This window comes from Lactuca saligna, chromosome 6 (assembly GCF_052625555.1).
Source record: "Lactuca saligna cultivar CGN05327 chromosome 6, ASM5262555v1, whole genome shotgun sequence".
NCBI classification, from domain to species: Eukaryota; Viridiplantae; Streptophyta; class Magnoliopsida; order Asterales; family Asteraceae; genus Lactuca; species Lactuca saligna.
In genome coordinates this window covers 51,594,960-51,607,591 of record NC_136422.1, presented here as the reverse complement: position 1 = coordinate 51,607,591, position 12,632 = coordinate 51,594,960, and the positions used below count along the sequence as shown (strand labels likewise).

The window sequence follows — 12,632 nt, the reverse complement described above, 5'->3', positions numbered from 1 at the left end:
TTTTCTGATATTGATAATGGTTATATATTCTCTCTTGTCTTTTTCACATGTGCAGAAATGATCAGTCAAAGACTTATTTTCAATGAATAGTAGTCACAACCATGCAAAAGACCCAGATGACCAAGTCAAGCAACGTCTATGAGTTGATCTTGGAGGATCCCTGAATTTTTGGAATTCTTGTTGCTTAGCTTTAGATTATATAAATCACTTGTATTCATCACACTACACACGATATTGATCAGAACAAGAACATTTGTACTCAAACTCTTTACATTTTCTCTATAATCAATCATTTCAATTAATAAAATCATCAAGGCGGGTGATCATTATCATCTCCCAAGGTTTTATGTCGGAGATCCTAGCAAGGATCAAGGGCTATTCTTGTAAACAATTTGTGTCACTTTGAATTACATTTAATACTTGCTTTATTTTGAACATCACAACGTCTTATACACTTTGCTCGATCTTAGTTCATTCATTTTTTGACCAAAACAATTTGGTGCCCACCGTGGGGCCGCGGTATTCAAAATCCTTTAAAAAAACCATGTCTACTCATATGCCTCTGTCCTCCTCATCGATTCCTATCATTCCCGCTAAAAACCTTCCACCACCATTGGCTGGTGCTCGCAAGAAAGTCCCTGAAGCACCAAAGAAGAATACCTCTTTGGTCACTACCCTGGGACCCCAAGATCCTCCTATGATAATCTCCAACAATGAGATCTTCACTATAATGAAGAGGTTAGAATGAAAATTTGCCCTACTTATAGGATGATAACAAGACACTTCTCAAGGAGGTGGAGAGAATGAGGACAAAAATTCTGAAACCTTAGGAAGCAGGACCCTCAATCATGCAACCAAGGATCCTGAACTTTTATAGTGTAGGATCCTCTGGGAAACACTGGGAGATAGGATCCTCGATGTCAACGCCCGTCCCTGCCCGAGATGCGATTCTTGACAAACAAGCTCACACGACCCAAGATCCCAACAAAACCTTCCTCACACCTAATCTTAAAGATCCTGGTAACTTCATCAATAATAGTACCTTTACTACTAACTCAATGGATTTTGATACATGTTTAAGCCCGATCATGGCTAAAGAACTACAACAACTAAGCAAAATGATCTCAAGCGTACCCAGAGTAGTTCAACCTGTACCAAAGTATCCCCTAGGAGCCACAGGCTCTCCAGATACATTCCAGCGATAGCTGACACTGAAGTTCCGAAGCGCTTCCAAACCCCTAGCATAAATCCTTATGACGGAACTAGGGATTGTAAGGAGCATGTGGCACAATACAGGGAGACGATGAAGATCATTCCCATCCCCACTCACTTGAAAGAAGCTTCATGTGCAAGGGTTTTCATTCCACCCTTACAGGATCAGCTCTAAAATGGTTCCATAATGCTCCTCCTTATTCAATTACATCATTCGCTCATTTGATTAATTTTTTAACAATCAATTTTCTTGTAGCATAAATTTTGAAAAGATCGCTAGTGATCTTTATCGGGTGGTTCAGGATCCTAAGGAATCCCTTAGGACTTTTGTGAACAGGTTTGGCAGGGAAGCTCTAAGTATCCCCAACATTGACATGGCAACATCAGTTGAAGCCTTTAAAATGAGCTTAAAGTAGGATTCTCCCTTATATGAAGATCTCGTGATGACTCCCTGCAAGTGGATGGACGAATTCGGAAGCAGAGCATTGAGGTTTATCAGGCTCGAAAAAGACAAGGAGATCCAGAAGAGGAGCAACCCACTAAAATCCTATGATAACCCTAATAGGAAGGCCCATTCTTTGACCCAAAGATCCTATAAATCAAACCTTATTCCAAGATTGATCATCACAAGATTAACACCCTTGAAGACGAGGGAGAGGAAGAAGAATTTCTTAAGATTACTGATTAGTGTGGTTCTGTGGATATTTTAGGTATAATATTCGCTATGTAGGATCTTGGAAATACAAGTCCAAATGGTGTGCATACCATGAAGACTTTGGTCAAGTTACAGAAGATTGCATAGCCCTCCGAAAGGAAATTAGTTATCTCCTGGGAAAATGATACCTCAAAGAAATCATTGGGAGAAGAAAGGAGAGATCCAAAGAAACAGATCAGGATCCTTAGAAGATCCTCGAAAGACCAGGATCCCTACCTGCTGACGCCAAGGTAATCAATGTGATTTTTGGAGGATCTAATATTTGCGGTACCTCTTATTCTGCAGTAAAAAGGCATGCCAAGGTATCCAAAACAGAGAAGGAAAAGGGTCCACGGAAGAACACATTGATCACGAACGAAAAGGAGATTACCTTCGAGGAAGCTGATAGACAAGACATACAAGATCCTCACCATGACGGATTAGTGATTACTCTCTATGTAACATCCCAAAAATACAACTCAAAAAAAAATTATATAATAAAATCATATGCTGAATGTCATATCATAAATCCATCCGTCAAATATCTCAAACCATAATCAAATGTCGTGATACAACTGTATCAAATCAAACTAAGTATCAAAACAATCTCCCAGGACAAAAACTGAAGCTGTGGTGTGTGCAATGCCATCAACCCGAGCTCTTCCCTTTGCTTGCGGAAGTACGTGAAACCAAAACTGAAACTGTAAGCACGAAGCTTAGTGAGCTCCCCTAAATTACCACATACCATACAAACATAAAACAACTACTAGGCCTTGCCCACTGCATTGGACCGAAGTCCGGAAACTGCATCGGACCGAAGTCCGGAACTACTGAGACCTTACCTCCTGCATCGGACCGAAGTCCGGAACTGACTGCATCGGACAGAAGTCCGGGACTACTGAACATAGCATAGCATAAACATATCGACTAACATAATAACACATAACACACAAACCTGTCTGAGCCACGAAGGCGTCAAACATACTAACTACTGCATCGGATCGAGGTCCGGAAACTACTACTAGCTAAACGGGCCGGCATTGTGGCCTTAGACCTGTTCCTACTGGAAGAAAACTCACCTCGTGAACTGGCTGCTGAGTGTATGGCTCTGGAAGCTATCTGCTGCTGCTCCGGTATCTCTCCGGCTACAATTCCACAAACACACTCAATCAAATACTAATAACTGTATTGGGGTAAAATAACTCTTTTACCCCTGGCTAAAGTCAACTCTCCCGGTCAAAGTCAACTTACAGTTGACCTGACTCGCCGAGTTGGGCCGCCAACTCGTCGAGTCCCTACTCTCACTTCTCAACCCTGTTCGCTGCTACTCGTCGAGTATGGCATCAACTCGACGAGTTCCCTTTCGATTCTAAAACTAGGGATGTTATTCGGGTCGGAACCGAATCGAACCGAACCGAACCGAATAAACCTAAAACCGAATAAGTCTAATTGTATGAACCGAAAACCGAACCAAATAAGCAATACGGGTTCGGTTCGGTTCGGGTATTATTCGATTCGGTTCGGTTCCGACCCGAATAACCCAAATAACCTGTACAAGATGATTAAGGAGTCGAATAACCCGAATAACCCGAATATTTTGTAGTCGAATAACCCGAATAACCCTAATAGCCCGAATAACTCGAATTACCCAAATAACCCGAATATTTTGTATTACTTTTAAATCTTATGATTTCATAAATATATAACCCGAATATTTTGTAGTTGAATAACCCGAATAACCCTAATAGCCCGAATAACCCGAATATATTACGATTTTGGTGTAATTGGCGATCAAACAAATTAAATGTCGACAACAAGAAGTAGAAGTCGGCACTTGGCAGCAAGAAGTAGAATGTTCTTCGATTCGGCAGCAAGAAATTTTCAATGTTCGGCTAGTAGAATCAGTCGAATGTTGATCAAAGAAATCGGCAGCAAGAAATTTTCAATGTTCTTCGATTCGGTGTAATTGTGTTCGTCGGTTCGATTTGGTGTAATTGTGTTTGGTTTACCCGCTATTAGGATTAGGGAATCGAATGGGAGAATCGTTGAGACGTCAACTGCGAGAGGGAGTCGTATAGGATAATCGATTCACGGCTCACGCAATTGAAAATAGACGCTTCATATTCGGTTCGGTTTTTTGGACCGAATAAGTCCTTATTCGGGTAACCCAGACCGAATAACCCGAAAACCGAATAAGCCATATACAGATACCCGAAAACCGAATCGAATTGCTTATTCGGGTCTTATTCGGTTCGGTTTGGTTCGGTTCTCGGTTCGGTTCGGGTTTTCGGCCCAATTTCTCATCCCTATCTAAAACTTAGGCTATCTGCATCCGACTCGCCGAGTTATATGAACAACTCGACAAGTTGTTCTTGAATCTATGAAGATTGCCTTAGACTCGCCGAGTTGTATGAACAACTCGTCGAGTCCCTCCATTACTGAGTCTGACCTCCGTCTCACTGACTCCATTCTACTACTCACTGGTCCCCACTCGGAATCACTCAAAAGGGGAAGAATCGAGGACTCGCGGCTCGACTCGCCGAGTCCGAAGAACGACTCGCCGAGGCGCATGCATGCAGTTACTAAAAACTCGATTCTACTTGAATCCAGCGCATATAACTTGTAGATCTGGGCTTCTTATGCACGATTAACACGTAAAGATTCTATCTTTACGTGCCCATAAGCATCCATGAAGATTAAAAGGCTCAAAAGGCATAATAAAGGCTAGATCTAGGGTTCTCATGCAAGGCAACTCGAAAAAGGAAATAGATCAGGGCTTTAAAGCTCCTAAATGAACAGATCTAGGGATATCTCGATCCAACACGGCATCCATACAACTAAAAAGCTTGGAAAATACATTAAACTAGCCTTAGAGGTGTTCTAATGGAGGTTTTAAGCACAAAACATAATCATTCTGAGATATACCTCAATGAACTCTGACTTTGGCCTTGGATCTTTGCTCTACACTTCCTCTTTTTGATCCTTTCTTCTTCTTCTTCTTCAATCCTTCAAAAATCCACACAAAACACTTTAATCATACAAGGAATGGTTTAGGGTTTCTCACAAGCTCTCTCTGAGGGTGAAGGAGGCGAGTTGGGGCACATAACATTGCTTAAATAGTGAGCAAACCCGGGGATTTAGGGTTTCTTCCTGTTAAGCGGACTCGCCGAGTCCCGAATATGGACTCGTCGAGTCGCCGACTTACACGTGCTCGAAATCCCGTCTCTACTCGACGAGTCGGGCTATAGACTCGCCGAGTCCCTCTTGAAAACTTCTAAATAAATAACATGGAAACAACATACCAGAGACGGGTCGTTACACTCTACATCGCCAACCATTTCGTTAGAAGGATCCTTGTCGATCGAGGATCCTCAGTGAACATCATACTCCTGGATGGATTCAAAAGAATGAACATCCCGGAGTCCTAGATAGTTGCAAGATCCTCAATGTTGATTGGGTTCAACGGTGAAACCAAGCATACAATCGGTGTAATAGAACTACCAATCTACATAGGAGTAAACTTTGTACAACATTTTTGTGTAATTGATACATTCTCTTCCTATAATTTCATACTAGGTAGACTGTGGATTCATGAAATGAAGGCCATTCCTTCCACGTATCATCAATATGTAAAGATGCCTACCCCATGGGCGATAGTGAAGATGATAGGTGATGAAGAAGAATCCAAGGAATGCTACAAGACTTTGATGAAATCTTCGACAATACAACGACAAGCATAGCAGTTAAGGTAAGGGCATAAGACGTGCTAGAAGCAAGAGAGAAAGATATAAAAGAAGTGCTCCTGAAGCTTGAGGATCCTAAAGCCAAATTTCTCCTAGGATCCTCAATACCTAAACAAGTCGAATATCATCTCATAAAGTTCCTCAAGGCTTAAAGCAAAACATTTGCATGGAAGCATGAGGACATGACAAGTATTGATAAAAGCATAATAACCCATAAAATTAACATTGCCTCGTCTTTCAGACCGATACACCAAAAGAGAAGGAAATTTGCACCGAAAAGAAACCAAGTTATACAAGAAGAGGTAGAATAACCTCTCAAAACTAGCATGATCAAGGAGGTAAAATTCCCAAGATGGCTAGCTAATGTAGTCATGGTAGAAAAGAAGAATGACAAATGGAGAGTGTGTGTAGATTACACAGATCTTAACAAGGGTTATCCCAAGGATCCTTTCCTTCCACCATACATTGACTCCATGATAGACGCAATGGAAGGTCGTGAATTACTAACATTCATGGATGCATCGGCCAAATTCCAACAGATCCAAATGGAACCTTCTGACCAAGAAGACATGGTGTTCAGAACTCCAACAGGTTTCTATTATTACACTGCCATACCATTTGGTCATAAAAATGCAGGCGCAATATACCAAAGACTGGTCAACAAGATGTTCAAAGAGAAACTGGGGGAGACGATGGAAGTCTACATCGATGAGATGGTGGTCAGGTCCAAAAAAGCTGAAGATCACCTCAAGGATCTCGAAGAAGCATTTGACATCTTGGGCCAATATAACATGAAGTTGAACCCCTCCAAGTGCCACTTTGGGATGAGATTGGGTAAGTTCATGAGATACATGGTGACCAAAAGAGGAATCGAGGCCAACCCGGAGAAAATCAAGCCCATCCTTGATCTAGGATCACCATCCTCGACAAAAGATATTCAGAGACTGACAAGAAGAGTGGCAGCCTTGAAAAGGTTCATCTCAAGATCCTCACAAAGATGCAAGCCTTTCTACGACACCTTGAAAAAGAAAAAGAGATTTTAATGGACCCAGGAACATGAAGATTCCTTCCAGGAAGTTAAAAGATATTTGAGTTCATCACCCCTATTGGTGAAACTAATAGATCGGGAACCACTCCTTCTTTACCTCTCAGTATCCTTAAATGTGGTATGTGTAGTATTGGCTAAGGATCTCGATAGAGATCAACATCCAATCTACTATATAACTAAAAGTCTCCTATATCTTGAGACCATGTATTCCCACCTTGAGAAAATTATACTTGCATTGGTAATGGCATCCACTAAATTATGAGATTATTTCAGAACACACCTTATAACTATAAACACTAACTATCCCATTAAGAATGTCATGAGAAAACCAAAAATGTCAGGAAGAATGGAAAAGTGGTCTGTGAAGCAAAGTAAATACGACATAAAGTATGACCCAGCATCCACAATAAAGTCCCAAGCATTGGCAGATTTTGTGGTTGATTTTAGTGATAATCTAATAGCGGAAGTCGAAATAGAAGCCAAACAACTTCTAGAAGAGGAGAACATTGGAAAATGGACATTATTCACAGATGGAGCATCAAACCAAAGAGGGACTTGCTTGGGGATCATACTAAAATCGCCACAGGGGGACATCCTAACCCAAGCAATCAGTTGTGAGTTCAATGCGACCAAAAACGAAGCAGAATATGAGGCGTTAATCATGGGATTACAACTAGCCAAAGATCTTCAAGTCAAGGATTTTCAGGTATTTTTCGATTCTTTATTATTAACTAACCATTTTAACAGATCCTATGCAGTAAAAGGAGAGAATCTAGCACTATACCTCCACATCCTCAAAATTTGGCCTCAAAATTCGAAACATTTACGTTAAACCAGGTTCCTAGAGAAGACAATGTTGAAGCAGATGCTTTGGCCAACCTACGATCCCGCCAGAAACTAGGATCCCTATCACCCACATGTTGATCCCGTCAATTGAGGATCCTATCAAGAGACTAAAGGATCCTAACTATCACATAGAAACTACTAACATCGCCACAATTGAAGACCCTGATTTGACGACTCAGCATCAGGATCCCAACATCGAGGATTGTCACACCCAAAACCAAGAACGGCGGAAACATTCTGGGGCGGAGGACGTCATGTATGGTATCACAACACAGAATAATAGTAAATAGGTAAACAACATCATCCATTGCATTAATAATATAATTTTAATACAAGTGTGTTCTATGGTTTATAAGACACCAAAATATAAATCAAAATAAAAGATGAGTCTTGTATGTGCTCCATCTTCTCAAAAGCTGGCATCGGTACCTTTCTACTGATGACCTGAGAATACAAGTTATTTGGAAAGATTTTGTCAGCATTAAAGCTGGTGAGTTCATAAGTATTTAGTGTCATAATTTGTATGAAAATGTTTGTAAGTGTTTGAATGTAAGAGTACATAAAATGTTTGTAGTAATTGTTTGTATCTCCGAGAAAATCCTATATTTTCCATTTAAAAGCAGCCTTCTACAAAGGCATCAAGTGTAATGTATGTATGTTCATTGTAAAAATGATTATTTTTCCCAAACGTAACTATCATTAGTGAAACTATAGTTTTACATTACCCTTTATGTGAGGAGGTCACAAGGTAGATGTAATGGGAAAGTAATGAAGTACTGTAGTATAATAATATTATAAATACTATTGTACTAACTACCTTAAGTCAATTGTTAATTAAGGTATAATGTGATGTAATTGTAACCATACTTGATCGACCTAGTGAACCACGATGCTCGAAGATGTCGAGATGTTATGACATTAATCACCCGAAGACCTGCAGGTCCCACTATAGCTAGAAACAAGGTGTAGGACAGTCAATCCAGTATAGATCTATACACGAATTCACGCTCTCCCTTCAGGAGACTCTGGCTACAAGATGAGCCATGACAGAGATGACATGACCCAAAGTAGTGCCTCACATCTATGATATAGTGTGTATGTAGTGTATGTACTAGTGTAGTGTATGTGTCCCCTGATTCTCATCATAGTAAGTTCTCTGGTATAGTATATAGTATGTATCAATAGTACTAGTGTATGTTCTCTCTGTCTAGTGAGTAGTATGTTCTCTGACTCTCATTATAGTATGTTCAGTTGTATAGTGTAGTGTACGTATTGTTTACAGTATGTATTGACTCGTGTATGAACTGACTCGTTGTATGTTTCATTGTACTATAAATAGTAAGTAGTATACCTCTAAACTATACCTATTATAGTTTACTAGTAATGTTGTGTGTATATCTGAGTGTATTGAAATAAGATAACAAGCTTTTATGTCTATACATATATACATGATATATAACTAAGGATCCAACAACACTCGGATAAACAATAGGGTACTCTAAGTCCACAACCAAACAAGGAACATGAAATAGAGTGTATTATCAGTCCTAAGTCCTTCAAACCTTACTTATATAACTATATATGTATTGGACATGATTTGACAATATAAGAGTTTAAAGAATTGAAAGTAAAGAGTTGGAAACTAAAACTGAGTTTTATAAAGAGTTTAACATGTAAAAGTATTTGATAATCATTTTCAAGTAGTTTTGTTGACAAAGCAGTTTAAAGTATAGAAAATCCATTTGAGTGCTAGTTATTAATCACATGTGATTGAGATAATAACTAGTATGATTCAACATGTATTCCCCCCCCCCCATAAAAGCATTTAAAAGTATTTAAAAGGTTATTTAAGGGGTATTAACTCACTTGTAGTGAGTGGATTGTATGAAAGTGTTGGGCAATGTGCTAGGTGTCAAGTGAAGACTTGAACACACACAATGATCCTATTGACATATAAAGACATATGTATCCATCTAATTAGTGATTATAACACTAATTAAGTAAGTATAAACACCCTAAAGTGTGGAAAACACTTTGGTTAAAGTGTTAGAAGGCCATTGGGTTGAATCAAAGAAGTGTAAGACATTGCATTGGAGTTTTCAGCCCAAGGACCATTTCCCTTGGAGTTTACGACCTAAGGTTTGCGGCCCTAGTGGGTTTATAGCCGTAAACCCATGGCCAAATCCATAAACTTGAAGTTTAAGGTCCTTAGTTCAATGGTGAATGATTCTAGTCCAATTTCTAAGCATTAGGAAGGAAGCTAGGGCAACATTGCACCCCTTCATGGAGTTTACGGCCTTGGGAGATACCTTGGGAGATGCCTTGGATGTAAACTCTCTTCCAACCTGGATTTCTTGATGTTTTTAAGGTGTAAACAAGCTCATTCAATCACACAACAAGTTAAGACAATAGTACTTACAATATAGAAGCTTGTTTGGGTGTTTAAGGTCCAAGAACACTAGTGTGTGTTCTTGGTGTTTTGAAGAACACATGAAGATCTATGTAAAAGTGAAGATTTCATGGATGAAATAATGTATAACAACTAGATGAAAGGTTATAACAACAAATAAAGTGAAGAAACACTTATGTTTTTGGAAGATTGGAAGATAGAGGTTATGATACTTGAGAGAGAAAGTGGGAGTTCTTGAGTTAGGAAGTGAAGAATGAGGGAAATGAAGAGTAAACTCATGCTTTATACTTGAGTTTATGGCCATAAGGGAGTTTATGGCCCAAACTCCAAAAGTTTGGCCATGAACTCCTTATTATGGTGTTAAGTGTGTGTTTGCTACTCCAAGACCCTAGAAGGTACTTCCTTTTATTTGTTAGTTTGAAGAATTATTAATAAAACACCCAAAACGGACTTTAAACCGGCTAAAAATTAGCAGAAATGTGTTTGACTTTTATTTGAACTGCTTGACTGTAGGGTTTGTATGAATGGAAATTTCGGGTTGTCACAAGGATCCCTCTCCAAATTCAGGATCCTAGATCCAACCCATTGCAGAATACCTCAAGAACGACACAATCCCCAAGGAAGAGAAAAAAGAAAGGGAATTCAGAACAAGGATCTCAAGGTTTTTTATAATCCAAGGTAAGTTATACAAAAAAATATATGGTAGGCTCGTACATTAGGTGTCTAGAAGATCATGAAGTCGTAGAGGTCCTAAAGGATATACATGATGGAGACTGCGACAACCACACGGGGGGCATATCCTTATGCTCCAAAGTGTTAAGGACAGGATACTACTTGCCAACCATAAAGAAATATTCCTTCCTTCATGCCTAGAAGTGTGATGCTTGTCAAAGACATAGCAACATCTTGCACCAAACCGGTAGAACCTCTACATACAATCATCTCCCCTTGGCCGTTCATGAAATGGGGAATGGATGTAGTGGGTAACTTACTAGAAGCCCTTGGACGAAAGGTCTTCATGCTAGTGATAACTTATTACTTCTCAAAATGGATAGAAGTCGAATCCTTCATCCAAGTAAGGGATAAAGAAGTAGTTTCCTTCATCAAACGTTGCATCCTGATCAGATTTGGGATCCCTGCTGAAATTATATGCGATAATGGATCCCAATTCATAAGCAAAAGGATAAGGGACTTTTGCACAAGATGGGAAATCAAGATGGTGATGTACACTCTTGTCCACCCACAAGCTAACAGCCAAGCAGAATCCAACAATAAAATTATAGTCAACAACTTGAAGAAAAGACTGGATGAGAAGAAAGAAAGATGGGTAGAAGAACTTCCTTCCGTACTATAGGAGGATAGGACCACCTCCAATGTAGCTACATGCCAAACCCCATAATCATTGATGTTTGGAATGAAAGCAATGATTCCCACTGAAGTAGTGATACCGACAACAAAATACCTACTTTAAAAACAACAGGACAACAGGATCCTGGCCCAGGATCTTGACACTATATATGAACTTAGGGACCTAGCCAAGATCCGTATTGCTACTCATCAACAGAAGATCACCAAGGCATACAATAAAAACATAAACGTTAAAAGATTCCAAGTAGAGACTTGGTACTAAGGAAAACATTCCAAACTACCAAGGATCCTGGTGCAGGTAAACTAGCATCTAAATAGGAAGGGCCATATCTCATAGATGCCGAAGCAGGAAACGGTGCATATTTATTAGCCTTACTAGATGGAAATATATTACCAAGATCCTGGAATGTGATACATCTCGAAGCCTATTTTATGTAAGCAAGTTCAGTTATTCCCCAATAAACTTAAGGTACCCACGCTATTTACCTATGACCTTTTATTTTTATTTTTATTTAATCTCTTCAAACATCATTACTAACTTAAGCATAAGAGGGGAGTTAGCTAGGTTAACACCCACCCCTAACTGATATTTGCTATACGTAGGGACTAAAGGATCCTGACATTGAAGGATCCTAACCGCTAAGGTTGCTAACCTCTAAGGATACTGATGTTTAAGGATCCTGACACTCAAGGATCTAGATACTTATGGATCCTGACCTCCAAGAATCTTAACAAATGAATATTCAAGTATCCTGATATTCAAAGGACCACTAGCACATAAGAGTCCCATGGCTACCAACATGGGACAATTCACAATATAAATCTCCCAAGAATAGAGACTGATCATCTATCCTACGAATAAGGGTACTTAATCACATCTAAGGTTTGAAGAGTTAATTACCTCTTTCACACGAGTTAAGGTTTATACAGCTCGCTTGGATGCACGTTATCTAACTATGGGATGTGAATAAGGGGATCATTTCATGCTTTAGTGACTTGGAAACCCTCTTATTTCTGAACATAAGTTAAGATCCTAAAGATTGAATCTAAGGTTAATAACATTTACATGTTATCTTTAGTTGGGATCTTCCCTAGAAAATACGTAATGTTTATAACATTTTCATGTTGTAATACGGTTTGGGATTTTCCCCTAGTATTTCATTAAGGTTTGTAAAATTAATATGTTACCTTGAATTAGGATTTTCCCCAGGGACTTGCTATAATGTTGTAACATTAACATATTATCTAAAAATGTGATACTCCCTAGAAAGTAAATAAGATTTGTAGCATCACAGAGATTTTCCTAACATT

At 39.2% G+C, this 12,632-nt stretch overlaps 1 protein-coding gene across 1 annotated transcript; it reads left to right on the top strand.

Moving 5' to 3' along the window:
- Positions 1-7,031: 7,031 nt before the first annotated feature.
- Positions 7,032-7,621, top strand: LOC145002568 (uncharacterized). Its single transcript, XM_078961813.1, has 2 exons — positions 7,032-7,403; positions 7,445-7,621. Exons 1-2 carry the CDS (start codon positions 7,032-7,034, stop codon positions 7,619-7,621), a joined length of 549 nt encoding a protein of 182 aa, XP_078817939.1.
- Positions 7,622-12,632: the final 5,011 nt, after the last annotated feature.